Source organism: Petaurus breviceps, unplaced genomic scaffold, assembly GCF_028583685.1.
Source record: "Petaurus breviceps papuanus isolate PSGF00001 unplaced genomic scaffold, PetGlider_PUasm1.0 91023, whole genome shotgun sequence".
NCBI lineage: Eukaryota > Metazoa > Chordata > Mammalia > Diprotodontia > Petauridae > Petaurus > Petaurus breviceps.
The window spans coordinates 1,615,389-1,637,272 of record NW_027187398.1 but is presented as its reverse complement, the minus strand read 5'-3'; the positions used below and the strand labels follow the sequence as shown (position 1 = coordinate 1,637,272).

At 36.0% G+C, this 21,884-nt stretch overlaps 1 protein-coding gene across 4 annotated transcripts in view; it reads right to left on the bottom strand.

The window, feature by feature from the left end:
* The window catches only part of RPS6KB1 (ribosomal protein S6 kinase B1), a 31,038-nt gene that overhangs the window by 7,041 nt on the left and 2,113 nt on the right, over positions 1–21,884 (bottom strand). For 2 of the 4 annotated variants that reach the window (XM_069078176.1, XM_069078173.1), the window contains exons 2-12: positions 16,153–16,202; positions 13,903–14,023; positions 12,400–12,468; positions 10,714–10,861; positions 7,429–7,486; positions 5,528–5,655; positions 3,266–3,356; positions 2,990–3,080; positions 2,309–2,416; positions 1,903–1,965; positions 1,649–1,726 (exon numbers count right to left, since the gene is read on the bottom strand). In XM_069078176.1, coding sequence (XP_068934277.1) covers positions 1,649–1,726; positions 1,903–1,965; positions 2,309–2,416; positions 2,990–3,080; positions 3,266–3,356; positions 5,528–5,655; positions 7,429–7,486; positions 10,714–10,861; positions 12,400–12,468; positions 13,903–14,023; positions 16,153–16,202 — 1,005 coding nt within the window. Of the gene's footprint in view, positions 1–1,648; positions 1,727–1,902; positions 1,966–2,308; positions 2,417–2,989; positions 3,081–3,265; positions 3,357–5,527; positions 5,656–7,428; positions 7,487–10,713; positions 10,862–12,399; positions 12,469–13,902; positions 14,024–16,152; positions 16,203–17,148; positions 17,283–21,884 lie in introns of those variants that run through there. The other 2 variants (XM_069078175.1, XM_069078174.1) reach the window with 2 other exon arrangements.

Below are 21,884 nucleotides of genomic sequence, written 5' to 3'. Positions count from 1 at the left end.
CTCTTAAAAATAGATATGAGTCATCTAAATTTATTTAAGTCAGTCAATGAGCATTCATTAAATCATTTTCTGAGTGCCAAGGTACTTGTTAAACAATGGGGTTGAAAAGAGACCATAACTGTTAACATTATTAATGATACACACACACACACACAGAGCAAAGGTGAGGAGGTGTAAAGTATCACAGGCATAGAATGGGGAGTCAGAAATATAGTGTTCAAGGAACAGCAAGAAGACTCATGTTTATGGATCACAATATGTGAAGGGGATTAGTAGAGTAAAAGAAAACAGGGAAGTAAGTTAGTAAGAGGCTAGGGAGTGAAGGGCTTTAAAAAACCAAAAAGAGTATTTTACATTTGATCCTAGAGAGAAAAGGGAGCCACTGGAGTTTGTTAAAGGAGCTAAAATGGCTAACCTGTTCTTTAGCAACAACACTTTCATGGCTCATTGGAGAATAGATTAGTGTGGGGGAAGATTTATGGAAGGATGACTAATCAAGAAGCTATTGCAATAGTCTAGGTAAGAGGTAATGAGGGCTGAATTGTGGTGGTGGTTTTTTGAGTAGAGCAAGGCAACAGACTGGATATGTGAAGTGAATGTGAAAGAGAAGCAGAAAATGACACCAAGCTTGTAGGCTCGGATGACTGAGACCATGGTGGTATCCTCAACAGTAAAAGTAAGGGTTTGGGGGAACAAAACAATGAGTTCTATTTTGGATATGTTGAGTTTGAGAGGTCCACATGACATCCAATTTGAGATGTCCAACTTGTGAGCTGAGGCTCATGAAAGAAATCAGGCTAGATCAAATTACTATTAGATCTGGGAATCATAATTATGGGCATAAACTGATGATAAACCTCGTACAGCTAAAAGTTATTTTAGGATATATAGTCCAAATCTGTCATTTGACAGATGAAGAAGCCAAGGTCAAAGCAACTCATCAAGTTCACAATAAATCTGTGGCAGAACAAGGACTAGAACATATTATTCTCTTGACCTCCTTTCCATCTTCATCTGCCTTCCCAAGTAATAAAATACTGAGTCTGCTTTGAGTGAGTACAATTATCCCTACCACCCAATCACTCCCAAATATATTCCAACAGCCCTGACTAGATTCTTACTAGGACCTGACTATTGCAAAATTTAATAATTTTTTGTAAGCAGGTTATATAGCACTAGCTTTACAAAATTTCCCTGGGGGCAAAAGGAAAATCCAAGATAATTCATTTAAAATAGGCCAATTTGTACTCTACCTTTGAATTCTACCCAGTTTCTAGATTAAAGGAAAAAAAACCATGACATTAAAAGCCCTGATGCACACTAATTCTCCTGCTCATTACTTATTTTGGGGGAAAAGGCTGCCAGTGATTAAGATTGAAAAAGGCTTCGAAAAACAAGGTAAGAATTTTCAATTCTTACTAAAAGTTTCTAAGCAATATTCATCATACATACAGAAAGCATTCACTACTTAAACTAGTTTCTTAAAAAGACATTTCCCAAGAGAGGAAAGAAGACGACAAATTTGTCTAGAGTTAGTAACATGATCATAACAGGAACTGATAACAGTTCTTAGATTTTGGAAAAGCATCATTCTTCTCAACAAGAATGGGGGCCAGGTTCTCAGAAGTGTTTTTAATACATGACATACCAAAAGAGGTTTAAAGGGGGGCTCCACCTTCCGAGCCAGAAGTTCTTCCCAGTTAATGTGTCTGAAGAAAGGATGAGCCTAAGAAAAACAGAAAAATAACTGACTAGGGACAGTCTACACAGGTCCAGTAAGATTTACAACTGTCCATATGATTTAGCCTTCCAAGTACGGTCAACATTTCTACATCCCTCACTTTAAAATAAAAAGCATCTTCCATAAAACAGCCACTGAGAATCCACTGTGTCAGTTTTTACCTGAACTTCTCCAGCATCCCCAGGACCAGCTGCAAGACGCGAAGCAGCATTTCTTTTTAGCAGCTTTGAGGGGAAAAAAAGATGAGCTATTTAAAACAGATAATTCTTAGGAACACTTGTCCAAAGTTATTTAATAAAGTTACACTTTTTTTTCAGTAATTTTTTTCAGTAATTTCTCCTGGATATTATTGGGGGGAGGGAGGGAACAAGTTTTTGATCAAATACATCTGGATTTTACCTTCAAGAAAAGCACAGCTGTTAGTCCAATCTCCATGACTATTTCAATTCTCAATCTATCATACACCAGTTAAAACAAACTAAAATTTAATCCTACTTGTCTGTCTCAAGCTTTTGTTCATGCTTGTATAAGAATGTGTATGTATGTGTATATTTGTAGAAAACCTACCTTTTTAAGCAGATCTCTGGCTTCTTGTGTGAGGTAGGGAGGCAAATTAAGTTTACATTTGAGGATTTTGTCAATTGTCTTCTTTCTATTCTCCCCAGTAAATGGGGGCTAAAAGGAAGAAGAGAAGATCAGGATAAAAAACAAAAAACAAGAAAATTCTTATAAGTGATTTTTAAAAATAGTTTTGCAAATTGTTATGTTTCCAGTTTAGTTAATGATATATTATGCATGAAAACAAGAATTTTCATGCTGAGAAATAAGCTGAGTGTTAAATGTATATAGATTTTAAAGATGCTGCAGTGGAGCATAAAGGTCACTAGCATAAGCAGATATAGACTCTTAGCTCAGGCAATGTCACTAACTTGCTGGGCAGTTTTGAACAAGTCACTTGAGCTCTTTGCCTGTTTCTTCCTCTGTCCCTGTAAGTTTCACAGGGTTGTTCTGAGAATCAAATGAGGAAACAGATATAAAAGAACTTTAAAAAGTATAAAGGATTCTACAAGGACAACGTTTCCTTCTAATAGTCTCTGGGAACCTGCTTTGAAAATGACTTAAAACCACACTCTATTAAGTAATTTCTATCTAAGCAGTATGAGTGCTCTCCACAGAAGGTCCATCACTGCGACTCAACAACTACCTGCCAGGAATTGAAAAGCATGCAATCTTTAACTGTGCACCTACTGCTCCAGTCAGCATGTCATACATTAATGCCCCCAAACTCCACCAGTCCACAGCACGATTGTGGCCACTTCTCATCAAGATTTCAGGAGCCCTACAATGAAAAAAAGAACCCACCTAAAAACACTTGATAGGTCATCCTTCAAGTTAATTAGCATTTTTTTAAAAATTGTATTTGAAATAAATAATTCCATTAAATAGTGAACTATTACTTAAAGCAAGAAAAATTTAGCTATTACCCCCAGACCAGAGTTATATTGCTTTCAACATGCAGCTCACATGTATTCTATTGTTCCACAGAAGGTGTGTGTGACTGTTCCATCATGAATGGATTCTTTGCATAGTCCAAAGTCTGTCAATTTCACATGACCTGAAACAAAAGATGATAGCAGGGTTATTCTGAGAACTGTAAGTATGTGTAAAAGAGAAAACAGACATATCACACAGAAACAATCTGTTTAGATGACTCCTATGTTTAGTTTTTCCTTATCCAAACTATTTCTAAGCATCTAGTAAAACACAGGTATTATTAATTTAATTCAGCCATATGCTCGCAAAATCGGAATGTCGAAATATCTGCTACCAAGGTAGAAACAGGGAATAATAAATCAGGAAGGAGTAGATATCCATGCATGGCTCCCATTATGAACTCACCTAGAGTACATTATCATACATTGAAGTTACCACCTTAGGTTGAAAATACTTCTTGTTAACTGGTTAAGGGTCTAAAGATCTTACATATAAAGATTGATGCAGATTTCCAGGCTCTTTTACACAGAAATGCAGTAATATACAAATAACTTAGAGCTGAATGACAAAGAATTGTGACTTAAAAGCTTATAAATGCCTTACTGATGGCAACAAACAGATATAGCTTATCTTGTCATCTGCTCATCATTGGACATAAGTGAAACTGCTATGGAGTGCTAAGAGATACTGAGAACCAGAAAAACATGTCACAAAAAAAGGGCACTTTCATCTCAGACTTTACTTACATCAATAGATGTAAGCTATTCTAGCTGCCTTCCTATTCTTCAGACATGACTGGGAAAAAAAACAAGACTAAGGCACTAGGCCTCCTGAACTGTGTGAATTCACCATATACTCAAAGTAAAAGAAATGACATACCTTATCAACATGATATGGGGATTAACATCAAAAGGAGATTAACCTAACTGGTTACTCTAATGCTGTCATTTGCCTCAGAATTCAGAACCATGGCTTAAATACAGATATACACACATAAAATAAACAGGAACTGAAATACAAAGAGGCAACAGATCCCACGCTCAACAGATATGGTGAAGAAATCCACAGACATTTCAAGTATTTGAAAAGTAAATGTCTTTATAGAAAAGCACATGGTTCATCCTCTAATTATGATACATATTTGGCACCTCATCCCTCCCTTTGTATCCCTCAATCCTGTGTGAAGTCAATCCAGTGTATTCATTCTAGAGTTTCTCTTCAATAACATAGTTTGAAAAATAACAAAACTGAAACTTAAAACAACAACAATCTTGCACATGAAATGGGGAAGGAAAGGATCCTTTTAAGAACACAGACATTCCCAGAAATTGGTGTGACAAGAGATTTGAGGTTCTAGATATTGAACAAAGGTGCTCATGACTAATGAAAGGAATCTCAAATGTTAGTTTCTTAAGTGATTTTTTAAAAAATCAACTACAGTCCAAAATATAAGGGTCAGCTAGTATGGATTTAATGAACATACAGGAAAATGTAATATATAAGAAAGCTTCATTAGATAGATATGTTGTGGGGAAGGATTCTTGTTCAGGTAAAGGTTACACTGGTCACCTCTGAGGTCATTTTGGGAGCCATGCTCCCAAACAGCACATGGCTGCCCTTATTTTGACTTTGGCAAACAAGAGTGGGAAATCTGAGGAGTGCCACTAAATTTTTTTCCCAGAGCTGTAATAAATTTTCTGGTTGAATCAAACTTCTGTTCCAAGCAACAATGCTTCAAACAATTCATTGTAGAAAGCAAAACTATCAGTACTTGTTAAAGTTCATTTCAACTCATCAGACAGATCCCAATTTATACAGGACTTTTCTTTTAAACTAGAACTGTGTTCTGGTTTAAGAAAAAAAAAAGGGCAGCTAGGTAGTACAGTGACTACAGCACCAATCCTGGAGTCAGAAGGACCTGAGTTCAAATTTGGCCTCGGATCACTTACTGTGTGACCCTAGACAAGTCACTTAACCCCAACTGCCTCCAAAAAAAAAATTTAACCTTTGGGTTTGATTTTTGGTTGCCTACTCACAGTATGGCTATGTATTAAGAATCTTCCTGTGATAGAGAGATGAAATAAAGGCAAGGGAAATAATGACATTAAAGGAAATCACTGCCCTGACTAGGAATGCTAAATTCTCATTCTCATCAGCTAAAAGGTAACTAAATAGTTAAATGCCAGCAAGTATCTTGATGCTTTAAACTTTAGGGAGAAGAATTTTAGTGCAATGTATATGGGGACTTAAAAATGGTAGGCCTACGGAGAGGATTTTAAGATGATTATTTACTATAGAATTGTTTACGGTTATCTCCACCTTGGTGATTAAGCATGATATTTTCCGGTTTCAGGTCTCTGTAGATGATCCCTTTTTGATGTAAATGCCCCAAAGCCATGGAGATTTCTGCCAAGTAAAAGCTGGAACAAAAGTGATTTGACATAATTAAAAATACTAGACCATCCAAAATCAACTCATATACTGAAAACAGTTAAGTATAGAACAACAATTCCTTAAAAGAAACATGAAGTATATAGGAGAGTAAATTATTAGGGAAAATGTAAAAATAGCCTAGTTTTTTTTGTTTGTTTTTTTGCTAAAGAGTGTAACAAAATAAAATGTTAACTTGCTTTAGTATACCACTACAATTTCAAAAGTCTCAAGCAGTGCAACCTCTCTGGTCAAGTTTTGTTTTGCCTGCAATAAACATTCAGTTGAAAGCAAATTTCCCCTTACCCTTTTATACAAAAAAAAAAAAAAATCCCATAAAGAGTTTTATTTATCTCACAAATCAAATGTCCTAGTTCGAAGAAGCCCTTCTTCCCTGCCTTTTCCTACTCATCCTTTGTCTATTCACATGCACAGTTACTAAGTCTAGGTCCATTTGGAGCCAGTCCACAACCTATACACTGGATAATACTCAAATTAATCTACCTCCATAGAATAAAGGGCTGGGTCAACCCTCTCTGGATTCGAAAGGCACAAGACACTGGACTGACTGCTGTGTAATCCTGTAGGGTACTATAAGTCTGGGAATACTGAGGCAATTTTAAAACCGCAACAGACTTCAATAGGACTCAGAGAGTTCTCTTATTGAATTTCATCTCTAAGGCTCTTAAATGCAACTTCTATTTTAAAAAGCCTGAAATTAAATGGAATGCAGTTTGGTGATTAGAGCTATACATTTAAGTTTTGTTTCTTGTTCAATTAATATATAGGATAAACAAATCACTATTACCTAACATGGTAACTTCATTAGAGGATGTGAACCTTTTCAATGTGTAATATAATATTAAAACCTACTTTATGGGGCGGATAGGTGGCGCAGTGAAGTAAAGCGCCCGGGAGTCAGGAGGACCCGAGTTCGGTTTCAGCCTCAGACCTTTAACACCCACACAAAAAAAATAGCTGTGTAACCTTAGGCAAGTTACTTAACCCCAATTGCCCTCCAAAAGGCAAAAAAAAAAAAAAAAAGACCTACTTTACTCAAGTACCAGTTTGATAACTCCTCCTGGTGTGGAGGGGACCATAGGCTCCCAAAGGCACAAGGTGCTGGAAAGGCTTCAAGTATGGCTGTAATGATAGATTGTGCATCTTTCATCTGAGGACCAGTCAGCTAAATTCAGAGGCTCACTTTCAGAAATTTGGTCACTAGGTAATGATTTTTTCAGCCACAGCAACTCATGCATACAGTTTGCTAAGTCTTGTGTGGCTGGAGGTAGTGTTGCCTGGGCACAGTGAACCCATGGAAGACTTCTGAAAAAAGTGATTTCTGATACCTTCCCCTTTTATGCACGTGCGAGTGCAGGCACACGCATACACACAAACACATTCAGACACACATACATACACTCCTTCCCTCATTCTCTCTTACACACACACACACACACACACACACACACGCACATGCATGCACACATATACTCACCCAGGAATGAGGCTGGTGACTCACTAACTCAAATAAAGTCCCAGCAAGAATGAAGCACAGGCATGAGAAGCCCCCCTAATCAGGGTGTGGGGGTGCAGGTAAAGAAACAGTGAGATCTTCAAAAGTAATATAGTTTCAAAGTTGCTAGTGAGGAATTCATATGTGAAGAACCTTTGCACATTTGTTGGTCCATAAGGAGAATGGAATCCTATTTTTTAATTTTATGAACTACCTAAAACTACGAAGCCACCAAAATGGGACTTACCAAGCTGTATCTTCCATAAATATTCCCTCTCTTTCTAACTGCATAAATAATTCTCCTCCTGTGGAAGGATGAAAAGGACATCAGAAATAATTTTCATTTCAGGCCTCTTTTTAAACTCGGTATTCTTGTTTATATGATAATAAAGATATTGGTTTCAAAACTATAATGAGGATCTGACTGGAAATACTAGGTTTAATATATTAATGTAATATTTAAAATAATTTTTACAAACTACATATTTGTAGATTTCAGATAAAATTAAACCTAATATTTAAAAGCCTCAGTAAAATTGATCCATAAGAGGTGTGCAGTTTAATACATATTAATTAATACTTGTTAATTAATTAATAATTAATATAATTTAACTGGCCATACCAGTTACTAAATGCCTACACCTCTTTGGCCCTGTAAAGCCAAGCACAAGCAGCTTTCCAGAAGAAGGCTACTGTGAACAGCTTTTCAAGGTTCTGATTACACAGTACAGCAAACACTATTTTCAATAACAAATCAGAGCAAAACATTCACAGAATCAAGGTACAAGATTCACAGTATTACAATTTATCACAGAAAATCAAAATACAGCATTCACAACAGCTTATCACTAAAATAGCCACATGGCCACATAGTTTTCACCACAGTGGTCACAAAGTTTTGAACAACGATCAATCATTCAATCATCATTCTTTCTCCTATGGTCACCACACAGTTTAGGCTCTCACCCTTGCCTAAACTATTCCAATTGCTTCCTAATCTGTCTCAGTGTCCTCAGTCTCCCCACTTTACAATGCATCCTCCAGAACTACCAAAATGATATTCCTAAAGCACAGGTATGACTATGTCATTCAAACTCTTGAAGCTTTCTATTACCTCTAGTAGCAAATATAAATTTCTCTGTTTAAGTATTCAAAGCCCTTCACCACCTGGTTCTTTTCTGCCTTAGCATATGTTATCTTTTTGACCTTACTGTGTTCCCCTTCACACACTCCACAGTCCAGCCAAACTGACCTTGCTATACCTCATAAAAGGCATTCCATCAGTTGTCTCTGGGTCTTTGCTCAGGCTATCCCTCATGCCTACTTCCTCACCTGATTTTTCATGGAATCCCTAGCCTAGTTTCTTTCAAGGTTCAACTTAAACACCTACTTCAGGCCCTTCCCGATTCCTCCAGCTGCTAGTTTCCTCAACAAATTACCTTGTATCTCTTTGGTATGTATTTATGTATGTGCCTATATGTTATCTCTCCTGATACAATATAAGCACCTGCACATTTTCTTTCTTTCTTTTTTTAAAAATAGACTTGTACTTTTACTGGTATGAAGCACTTCTGAAGAGGAAACTCCAGCAACCAATACAGATGGCAAGACTCAGAGAGTGGCTCAGGGCACTAAGAGTTCACAAGCCCTGGATGAGGAACCTTCTGCTTCCAAAGCCAATTCTCTCTATCCACTACAACACAATGCAGACTCACTATGTATGCTTGACACATCACAAGTGCTGCATAAATGCTTGCTGACAGATCCAATTACAAATATACTGATTGTCATACTTATTCCCTCCAATACTTCAATGCTCTCTAAAAAAAATTCAGGATTATAAAGGTTTAACTGTTTTATTTGTATCAAAGTATCCCAAGTCTCAATACATAAATAAGATTAATTTTTATTATTACCCCACTGTATAAGTGACAACCATGAGATTAGAAAAACACTTAAGATAAAAAGTTTGAAGTTGAGATTCATTTGGCCTTTAAATTTTCCTTTGAATATAGTTCAAAGTAACAACTCAATCAATTTCTAACTACTTTTGTCAATGTGTCATTTCATTCACAATTTTAGGTACTGTCCTCTACCCTTCTCTTAACCCCCTATCCTGGTAATCCTCAACCTGGGTCACCCCTACCATCTATCTTCTCTGCTCTAACTCAAAAGTCAAGCTACTGGAGGATTCCACAAACTGTGGTGACTGGCTACACTACTTTCACTCTAATCTGAACTGGGCTCTCACTGCAAAATGGCAAACCCTTTTATCTGTCTTTTGTAACATCTGTATCCCATTCCTCATTCTGGCTCTTCTAAAATAAACCTCCAACTTAATCCCCACTTTTAGTGGATGATCTTTTCTCCTACGTTGCAAAGACTTTTGAAGATTCCACCAAATTAGACTAGTAGTTAGCTGCTACCCAAACTTGACATACCATCTCCTCCCTCTGTGTCCTGATAAAGACTGTTTCGAATGCATACAAGTCATTTCCTTTTTCCCATCTACCTGTTAATCTCTTTCTTGCTTTAAAGCTGAGGTTATGTGCCACCTCCTCCATGGATCTCCCAGCTGAAATGGATTTTTCCCTCTTCCATACTTCCCAAAGCACTGTATCTAGGTCTCTCCTGTGCTCCTAACAGACTCATCTTACATTACACATAGCTGTGTATTTGTCATATAATTTCTGGTAGACTAAATCCGAGGTCTGCAACTGTATCATTTTTATACTTCCAACCAGACATTCCCAAAGTGGGTGATACTGCCCAATGGGAGGGCATTGGAATGATCGAGAGGGGCAGTATTAGCCTCCGGTACAACTAGGTGGGTCAACTGAATAAAAATAAGGGGGCAGTGGAAGCATAAGGAAAGAAGAGAATTTTGAAAAATTGTTGATACATTTGCTGTGTATCAGAGTTAAAGTCATATTCATTACAATATTTTCCAAATAAACACAAAATGCAAGTTATAACCGATCAGTGGTCAAGTCTGCCGACAGATCTTAACAAACAAGTGTTGGCAGGTGAGTATGTTGGATACTGTCTGGAAATTTAGCATGCAACGGCAAGAATGTGTGCGTATAATGATTTGTTTACAATACAACACTACAGGTTACATAATGCAATATTGTTTTATCAAAATTTCAATGCAGGAAAAACCCCACAAATTTTCAACAAATTATTAAATTTAAGATGTGTCATTTTTTTAAAAATTGTATTTTTTTGAAATGACATCTAAAAAAAACTGTTAAAGGGTTAAAGAAAGTAGATTTCCACGGGGGCACTGAGTAATTTTTTTTTAAAGGGGGCAGTAAGACAAAATAGTTTGGGAACCTCTGCTCCCAACCCTTATACCTGACACACAGCAGGTACCTAATAAGTAATGGCGGGGCTAAAAAAGCATATTTTATATAAATTGTAACTTTTGCTTAACTTTACTACTAAGACAACAATATTACCTTTTATATAACATTCATGACCCAATTTCTAGAACAATGAGGAATAAGGAAATAGAAGAGTGCCTACTGACCACTGAGATACTCCAGGATGAGGTAGAGTTTTCCACCAGTCTGAAAGGCATAAATTAAGTCCACGATGAAGGGATGCTTTACTTCCTCGAGGATATTTCGTTCTGCTTTTGTATGAGCTGTATCTTTTGCATTTCTTACTATCATAGCCTAAAAGAAAGATAATATGACAGAACAATCTAGTCATAGTTGTGTTCTATACACTTAATGGAAAATCCATTCTGCACTGCTTTAAAAAACAGTAAATACTGATGGAGTGAACAATTTTTTCACTACTCTTCACACATAGTATGGCTAGGACAGTTAATTTGTTACCAGGGATATACTTTGGGATTGGTGACCCATGATGTCGCCTAGGCTGCCCAAACTGGCATTGTGAAGATTACCTGCCACTGGTACTGACATCATTTCCAAGTACATTTTTTTTGTCATCCCCAACCTGGCTCCGTGATTGTAAATGGTTATTGAGTCTGTAGCCTACCTTACCTTCAAAATTTCTCAGAACGGCCCTCAGAAATGACAAAAACCACATCTAGCTCAAGGTGTAAATTTTGATCAATATTTGTTTAGAAGCCTCTAATTCAAAAACAGTAATTCAAGTACCAAAGCCTGAACTCCTACTGAAACATTTCCTGGACAAGTATTACTTTTTCTGTTCTATTTCAAAATCCAGTGTTTGATAAGTTTGTTAGTTCTTAAAATGTTACAAAGGAAAGGTCAGATGGAGGATATTAGCCTTATTTTACTGACAGTAATTAAGGTCCAGAAACCTTAGATAAAAGCTAAAATCAACAGTAAGCTTAGAATCTATGTTTTTCAACTTTCAGCCCAGTGAGCTACTTATACAATACTACCTTAAAGAGAGGAATTGGTAAGCCCTAGCTAGCCAACAGAAAAGTCCACTACTGTACTGGCAAGAACATTCAACTGAAGAAGACACAAAGGCACTTTCTGACTATAGCCTTGTTGGGGACCCACATAGGGCCCCCATCTCTATACATGAGGTAGTCCCTACCTTTCCAATCTTATTTAACATGATTTGTCTTCATATGCTCTGCATCACAACCAAACTGGAAGTATTTGCTGCTTCTCAAACGTGAAATGTCCACTCCTGATTACACTTTCACAGGTTGTCCCCTATGGTTGGAATGTACTCCCTTTCCAAAATCCTCATTTTCCTTCTAAGATTAAATTGGTTGTTCCTTCTTCTACAGAGCCTTCTCTGTCTGTCTCCTTTACACCCCCATCCTCCCAACCCTGCTGAAAATATTCAAGCGATCTTTCCTTTCTCACATAATCCTAAGACACTCTGGATCCCTCCTTTGCCCACCTCAATACCTTGCATTGCTTATTCTTGTATATGTTTTACTTCTCACTCCACTGCCAACAGGGAGATGGAAAGACTGAATGACATATCCAAGACAATTTTAAGCTCCTTGAAGGATAAGTACCATGTCACTTTTATCTTTGCATTTTCAGGTCCAAGTACTGTGCCTGGCTGGCACTCAGTGTTGAAGTTGTTGAAGAAGCTAAGCGCCAAGCAGTCACAAACATTTTAATAAACCAAATAATCAGGTTTGCTTCTTTAGGGAAACCTCCACCATGACCACATCCTCCCAAAGCACACTCAACCAAAGAAGCAGATAAAGGTAGGAAAAGAGACTTTATGGCAAATAAGGAGTAGTCACCTTTTTAAGCACCTTCATTGCAAATATTTTCCCAGTATTTGCTCCTGTTACTTTTCGTACTTGGAAAACCTGAGTAACAAAAGTTAAACATAACAGACGATCAAAAATAACCAAAAGTTTCAAGTCCAACTTTCATATTTCCCAACCATAACAAAGGAATGCTTCACGGGTGTAAGTATACCATAAATACAGAGTGTCCCCAAAGTCATAAGCTTTAACAGCTTAAAAATGCCCTAAGACATTTGGAATATCTTGGATAATAAGAAACAGGAAAGCACTATGTGCAACTGATCACCTGAAAACACTGCTCAAATTGAGGACTGAGCGATAGTTTTGTATATAGCTTTTGGCAGTTTTCCTATTTTGGTCTGTTGCCATCTGGTGGGGAAAACTGTCCAATGGGATTTCAGATACACAGTGTGTTCCTTTACTATGCAAAATCTAAAAATTTGCTTAGAACAAATCTCAAATAATAATAATAATAAATATCAAAGCAAAATTTACACAAAACTAAGTCTGCTAATGTTGCAGAAATTTCTTCCAGGAATGATCAGAAGAATGTGTCTCTAGGTTCTTGCTTCACAATTCATTAGTTCAGCAATGTGGGAGTCAATAGGACTTAATTTATACCCTATGATAGCAGACAGGAATATGATAGGGGAATGGGACCTGTGATTTCATTGATACAGGGAACTCCCAGGTGAAGAAACTCCTTTTAACCAATGCAGGTCAGCACCTTCTCTACAACTTAAGAGAGAAATGCCTAGAACACTGAGAAGTTAAATGACTTCCTTAGGGTATATGTCAGAGGCAAGCAGGACTTGAACCTAGGTCTTCCTGACTCCGAGGCTGGCTCTCTATAAAAACCATGGTTAAATAATTTTCAAGAAATAGCTAAAGTAATCAGATATTCAAAGTTTGAGTATTCAAGATATTTTAGTTTTAGTGTCCATTTATTGCCCTCAATTCTAAGAATAATCTATAAATGTTACATTTTGCAAAAATTACCATACAATACCATATTGAAAAAAGTGACACACTTCCAAGGCAGGTTACCATCTAGATCTTGCATTCTCATATAGAGAACAAGTTTATCCCAACCAAATTTTCAAGATCTAACAAAAGGGACAATCCTGGCTATTTGAAATAGGCAAAATTTATCTCTAGTACCACTGCCCTACACTCATTCCTACTGCCCCCGGCACTTACTGTCTTTTGTTGTCCTAGAGCCCCACCTCAAAGAGTATCTGATAGCCATTTAGAATAATACCCTTTCCCAAGGATATATATGTAAAAGAGGATGAGAATTTCCAATATGGTTAACACCTGAAAGGTAATGGTAGCTAGAAAAGAATTCTCAGATCACTCCTCAAATATGGGGCCACCTCTTCTACCTACTATTAAAGGCTACCCCTTGAACCAACAGTTTTTAGATCAAGCTATCTACTTCAGTGAGAAGACAGTTATTTGGGATCTCATAATTGTGAAAAAGTTATTTCCTACCTTTCCATAGCCCCCTTTACCAAGTACTCGAAGTAGCTCAAAACATTCTGGTCTTATTTTTTCTGGCCCTTTGTTCACACTAGTTTCTGAGATTTCAAATTTTTCACAATGTTCCATGCCACTGGGGAGAAAAGCAAAACCAAAAGTCAACTGGCAAAAATTTATATTTTTTTCATCATGTCCTCAGAAAGAAAAAGAGAAATGTAATCCTGTTAAGTAAAAAAAGGCACATTAGGCAATTTTGTATCCATGCTCTGAGGAAAGTTACATGAGCAAATATATGGCAGCTCAGACTAAAGTGCACTGACAGTGACAATCTGAATTGCATTTTCTTTTATATGCAACATATGTCTTAAAAATGTAAGTAAACAAGTAGAAAAAGATTTATCAACTACATGATATAAAAGAAAAATTTACTTTCATAATTTGAATATCATGTAACACAAAGTTTGGACTTTATGCTCATCTGGAAATTTGAGCAATATCCTGGGAGCTGTCTAAAAATATCCAACCAAAAACAATTTGGAACTATGCCCCCAAAATGACTCAACTGTGCATACCCTTTGGCCCAGCAATACTACTAAGAAGGCTATCACCTAAAAGATCAAAGAAGGAAAAGATCCATATGTATGAGAATATTTATGGCAGCTCTTTTTGTAACAGCAAAAAACTAGAAATTAAGGGGGTGCCTATCAATTGGAGAATGGCTGAACAAATTAAGGCATATGAATGCAATAGAATATTACAGTACTATTAAAAAAATGAAGGGGACAGTTTCAGAAAAAACTATATGAACTGATGTGAGTGAAGTAAGCAGAACTAGGGAGAACAATTTATACAATAATGTAACGATAACACTGTAAAGAAAAACAACTTTGAATGATGTAAAAAAACTGATCAATGAAATGAACAAGTCTAACTCCAAAGGGCTGATGAAATGCATGTTCTTTACTTCCGGACAGAGTAATGATGAATTAAGATGCACATTTTTGGGCACAACCAACATAGAAATGTATTTTGCTTGACTATACATATTTGTACCAAGGGTCTGGTTTTTCTTTTTTTTTTTAGGGGCAGGGTTCCTGTCTTCCCCACCCCCAAAAAGGGAACACAAATAATCACAGATGAAGAGCAGCTCTGAAAGGCGTGTGCTGAGTTTACCGCACACTGAGAAAGAAAAGGGAGCTCCACATGCTGGAGACCCGCAGTGTCACACAGAATGCTCCTCTCCCTGTTCTTCAGCGCGTATGGCAATGCTCATTTTATTTGGTTTAAGTTCAGAATAAAAATAAAATAAAATAAAAACTCAATCACATCTACTCTTGTAGGCAGTAGCTTCTTTTTAAACAATTAAATCTATTTATGCATCTTTCCACATTTGCTGTTAGTCTGAAATAAAGGCACCAAAAAGGTATCAATTCTGCCTAGTGATCTAAATTAATTCTTTACAACTATTAAGCTTGTAACACTGTGTATCTTAGTTTTGAGAGGAAATCAACTACCCAACTAGTAAATATATGGCAGCTCAGACTAAAGTGCTCTTGTTTAACCAAATAGTAACATGACATTATACATATTTTAGTATAAGAATAATGTTCATAATATACAACAAAAAGTACTTAACTTTTCTGTGTAACTTATATGACTTAAAAAATTTAAACTATGGGATGAACACCCCCTAAAGTTATCTAATGCAGTACTGTGCCGTGGCGCTGCCCTACATTCTCAAAGGGTATGCCAATAAATTTCAAGCTTTTCCCTTTCGGGCTTGTAAAAACTTAAGCATACAGGTCTGGTTGTTTTTTCAATTATCTGAGTACTAGTATACCTAAGTCAGAGAGACTTATCAGTTAAACAGAATTTTCAGGCACAGGAACTTTCAATGACCATCCACTAAGCAGCTGTGGTCACAGTGTTAAGGGAATAATACCCACATCAACTCAATAGATGCCTGGTATGCTGACACATAAGATATTCAAAATGTTTTCTTAAAACAATGAAATTCTTGAAGGGCACAATATTTAGCAACAGACTCTGAGCTGTATTATGATATAATATAACATAATACAAAACAAAAGCTGTCTCAAAACTCAGTTATAAAATCATCAGATCTAGCTTTTAAATTCAATAAGCAGTCTACAAATATCAGACATCTGAGACTGATTAGAATCATGTCACTAATGCTTGTAAAGAGTTAATTGCCTATAAAAGTTAGCACTCTATTAGTAGAATCTTTTAGAACAAACTTACATTTCATATGGTCCAACTCCCCCATGGTCCATGCTTTCACTTAATTGACCCTGGAAAAAAAATTAATTTTTTTTTTAAAACACCAGGACTGCAAAATAATTTCTGGCCAAGCACTTAAAAGAACTGAAATTCTCTGTCGTATTTAGTAGTTGAACATGGTAATTTATAAAAACATTCAGGAAACAGTTTGTAGGGTATAAAAATGCTTTTCACAGAAAAGTAACTAAACAATCAGAATTCCACAAGTACTATTGTGGAAAGTCTATTTAAAAAAAAACAAACCAGTTGATAGCCATTGAGACTGTCTGAAATTGTGTTTCCCACCTGTCCAAAAAGCATCTATTCTTTGCATTTTTGAAACTGAAGCTACTATATTCCAAACACAAAATACTGAAATACTGAATTGACATAATGTGTGTATTTTTCCTATGTGAAACTGACTCTCCTATAACAAGCTAAAATAAGCACAACCATTTTGAGATATGATAGCACCTTTTTATTCCAGTTAGGGCAAAATTTAAAAATTGCTGCAAGACCAAATGACTAAAGGTTCTGGAGCTAAATATTCCATTTCAAACCTGATAATAATGGGTTACAAAATTACTTGGTGATAGATGTTAGCAGAATTACTGCTATCAGGAAAGCAAAATTGCCTAAAGACAATTGGGAATCTGACAGGTTTTTAACATACTCCACTTGATTATGAATCTGAAGTCATGTCTGAAGGGTATAATACTGCGAATCCATGACAGTTCTTAAACAATCAAGAGCATGACAAGAGAATATAAAAGACAGTCAAGTGACCATACCTGCCTTGCTTTCAAAGCAGAAAAGTCAATTTAGGCAAAAAAAAAAATGCTATCCAACCACTTACTTTGGCCAAGAAACTAGTGTGAACAAGTCAGAATTATGGTATTCCTCAAGGTGGCCTCTTCTGAGTAAAGCAAAGGCATATCAGTGGGGGCAATACAAGAAACTCACACTCTTTCTACTTACACATTTTTGTTTCCTTGGTTTGAAGACTTTTTAATCTCCACAACTATGAGTAAATCACCTATTGTAACGTAGTTGCTTTTAAGACAAAAGACTGACCATCTTTCAGAAGTAATGCGGCTGGTATTACATAATTCTGCTCTTCTCTGATGTTACTTTTATTCAGTTCTAAATTGAAGACCACAAAGTAGTTAACAAAGAACCATAGCTTTGAAGCCAACTCTCTACTCAAGATATGCCCTTTGGCTGTTTCATTTCCTGAGCTAAATGGATCTGTATTACCACCTGCAGCTGCATATGTGCTAAAAACTTTCAACCGTTACATACCTACAGAAACATTTAAAATAAGTCATCCATTCCTAGTATCCATCATTAACACAGCATACTGGACGCTTCAACATCAGAGGAAGACTTTCTAAATCAGCAATATAGCCTACATAGGCAATTTTCTTTCACATGAACTTCTTTATCCATATTTCTGTGTTGTAAGGTTTTTCTTTCTTCTTTCACATTAAAAAAAAATATATGCTATCAGGAAGTGGTACCATCTCCACACCTTAAATTAGGAGAACTGATTTTAAATCCTAATAGAAATAATACTTGTATTATAAATCTTACATGGGTGTTGTAGGAGAGCACCTGTAAACTTCGAAGTATATGAAAATTTGAGTTATTACTGTGATCCTCATCATTATATTTACTATCTCTTACTTTTCCTGTGTTTTACATAGCTATATTGTTGGAATTCCCTTTTCCTGTCCGACAAAGCCTAAATTTATCTCCCAAACACCATACAAATGTTTCAAGCTGGCTTAGCAGAATGACTTCTGTTTACAAAAATTCTGATTGTACATAAAAATAAACACAGACACATACACACTCTACAAGGCCTAATGAAATTGAACATAATCATTAAAAAGTTAGAATGGCAGAAATTGTCATAAAAAATAACACCCATTAAATCATTCTTTCCACTCAGATGCTTAATGTAGTTCCCTTATTAAGTCAGAATTACCCAGGGAATGAGGAAGAAAGTCCTCTTAGTTTAACTTAATGGGTAAACCCCCCAGTTTAACTTAATGGGTAACCTGAGAAAGTGTTTTTAAACAAATGTAGTTGAATAATTTTAAAGTTCAGTCTATATTTGTAAATTAGGATATATCAAATTAGTATTAATTAAAAGAAAATAAATTAATGAGAAAGCAATTCCCAACATAATAACCCCATTATCAAACAATTACTGAGCACCAACCTCTTTTCAAAGTCACTGAAAGGCATCAAACATGAAAATCCTTGATCACAATAGTAATTCAATAAATTAAATCTCCTTTGAAGAAATCTCTCACATTTTCAAATCAAAGGCTCAGGAAATTAATTACTAATCTTAAAACTAGCTTAACTAGATTCCTCATGGAACTCTTAAGTTTCAGAGGAAGAAATTTTCAACTTTTTACTCAAAAAGAATCTTACATGACAGTCTAAAGTCACTGCTTTGAACACATTAATAACTGCAAATCAGTATATACCCATATTAACTGTTTAATTTCTAGTGTCTTTCCTAGTTTTATGTTCCTATAGCAAATGGAAAAGTCCATACTTTCAGAAATTCTTACAATCTTCTGACAGAGAATTTTCCCTTAGTTTCAACTTATTGTCCCAGATTACAGCCACTGACCAAAAATCCATCAGACTTCTTTTTTGTCTGGATCCATGTGTTCATCATATGTGTAGGGTGCTTCCCAAAGAGGAAATTTCTTTGTCCAATGCAGAATTACTATTCTGAAGTACTAAGAGCTAAAGTGCCAAGGGTCATATGGCCAGGATGTGTCTGAGGCAGGATAGGAAGTCAGGTGGTCCTGACTGAGGCTTTTTGTCTGCTACAGCACCCAACTTCTCATTTATTAGAAGTTCAGGTACTGAATTTTATTTACTTTTAGGCAAGATAGCATAGAGGGTAGTGTTGGACTTGGGTTCAGCAAGAATTAAATTCAAATCCAGACAAACACCATGTGATCCAAGACAGTCATTTAACCTCTCAGCTTCAGCTTTCCCATATGTTAATGATGAGAAGAGCACCTATCTCACAGAGTTGTTGTGAGGATCATATGTAAAACACTTATGTCTTAAACTGCAATGTATATGTTAGTTATTATTATTATTTATAAACATATAATCTATTATATTTGTTCCTCTTTGAAAGATTCATTTAGTCTTCTAGGTATTGAAAAACTAATTAACAGGTACTTGGTGAAATCTTTGTGCCCACACAGAAAGGCTTGCCCCATTCTAAATGGGGTTATACTGGTATCTCATAAAGTATAATCCTACTGGTTATCTGACACCTCAAAATATGCACCACTGCCAAAATAACTGCATTTATCAATAAATCACACTTCAGTAAAATGTAGAATGGAAAATGTTTCTTAGAGATCCCAGAGTCCAACTTGTTCAGTTTTTAGATGAGGAAATCAAGGCCCAGAAAGGTATAGTGTGTTGCCTAAAGTTAGATGGCTGAAGTGGGAGAGCATGTACACTTGAAACCGAAATCTCTTGATTTAGATCTAATGTTCTTTCCACTACATCACGATGAGGGCAAACTAACTGCTAGCTGACTGGCAATAAGTAATGTAGTTCACAAGGTAGTTCACCAATACCAACAAAGTAAGTTTTCTGATCATTTCTCTGAAACAAGAGGAATATATTGGTTTGAATAGTAAAATTTTTTAAAAGTCTATTTCATAGATATTAAATGGAAATTAGGCTAATTTCCTAGTATTTTAACTTTTTTGAAATCTTTCCAAGTGTAAAAGTCTGCTGTTCAGTCACATCTGATTCTTTCAGATACGTTTTTCTTGGCAGATACTGGAGTGGTTTGCCATTTCCTTCTCCAGCTCATTTTACAAATGAGGAACTGAGGCAAACAGGGTTAAGTGACTTGCCCAGGGTCAAACAGCTAGTAAGTAAGGCCAGATTTCAGGGGTCACACTCTATCCACTATACCACCTAGCTGCCCCCAGTGTAAAAGTCTAACATTTTAAAAAGATGATGAACCTATAATTCTTAAATTGTCAATTCAACTAATAAAAGTATGTCATGTCAAAGAATACATAAGCACTGAGAATGCAGGGTCAAAGTCCCCTTTTTTCTTTCAAATAGTATTTAATATTCCATATAGCTTCCAATAATATTAAAGACTAAGCACTAAGCTAATGTGAACACAATTAAAGAGTTGAAAAATCTTGCAACAAGCTACCTTCCCTATCAGACTATTTATTTCTCTAAAATACCTCTCAGGTTTAATTCAACTTGACAATTCAATAGACATCTATTTTTCATAGGAAGAAATTTCATTTATTTTAGAGAGGGTGTATGATGTTACAAATAAGAGAGCTGGCCTTGAAATCAACAAGACTCAAGTTCAAACTTTGCTACACAGACAGATACTGATTATGTGACCCTGGGCAAATCAACAATGCTCTGGGCAACTCTCTGAAGATAATTAGCACTGAAGGTACTGACCTGCATTATTAGAGGGAGTTTCCTCACTTATACTAAGGAAATCATAAGCCCAGTCTCTATGTTTAATCCAATACATTTATTTAATGCCTATGAGTAAAACAGGCTAGAGTACAAATTAAAATGAAACAGCCTTTACCCTCAAGAAGCCTATAAATCCAAGGAAAGACAAACAGAAAATTAATAGCTGGGGGGTAGGAGAAAGTAGGGGGAGGAACTTCATCTGAGTTGAGCTACTAAGGAGTAAAGGGCCTTCCTAGCACCTAGGCAGACATGCAAATACACAGAAACCGGGGAACTCAGGAAACAGGGAGTAGCCTGATGGGAAACAGTAGCTGAAATAAGTATGAAAAGGCAGTTTGGAGTTAAAGAGCTTTAAAAGCTTGGTGGAGGGGTTTGTGTTCTCTTCTAGAGGCAACAGGAAAACAGCTTTTCAAGCAGAGGAATAACATGATCAGATCTGCCTCACAAAGAGTATTTTAGCAACACTGGAAAGGGTGGAAACTAAAAGCACTGACCAATTAAGAGACCATTATAATAATCCATGAAAGAAATTATTCGGGATTAAATGCAGTCTATGAGCAAAGTAAAGGGAACTGATGGGGGAGATGTCATAAAGGTAAACTAACTGGATGTGGGGGAGAAGGGAGTCAAAGATTACTTTTCAGGTTCCAAACTAGGAGCATAGACTATCAAGAGAAATAAAAAAGTTGGGAGAAATGGTAGATTTAAAGGGTAAAGATGATCTTGATAAGAAAAACATTATTCATTCTGGTTTTAACTTCCCTGCTTTAGGGTACTCAAAGTTCTTCATATAGAAAACATATACCTACAGATATATATGGCATATACATACAGGTGGCATCTTTTATTTATACATGTATTTTATATAAATATATACATGTATATGCATATAAATATATACATGTATGGAAATATACACATGTAATATATACATCTATACAGTGCATAATATTATCTATGTGTGTGCATATATACACATGTGTACTCATACATATATGCCATATATGTGTATTGGCATCTTTTAATCTTCACATGTCAGTTTGGTAATATGCGGATGTTATTATTATAACATATAGGGGATATATATACAGGGGATGAGGAAGGCATTGAGCAGTTAAATAACATCCCAATAACACAAGCACAGTATAGCTAAATTACTCAGCTCTCACATTACTATTCTATTTGAATATTCTTTTTTT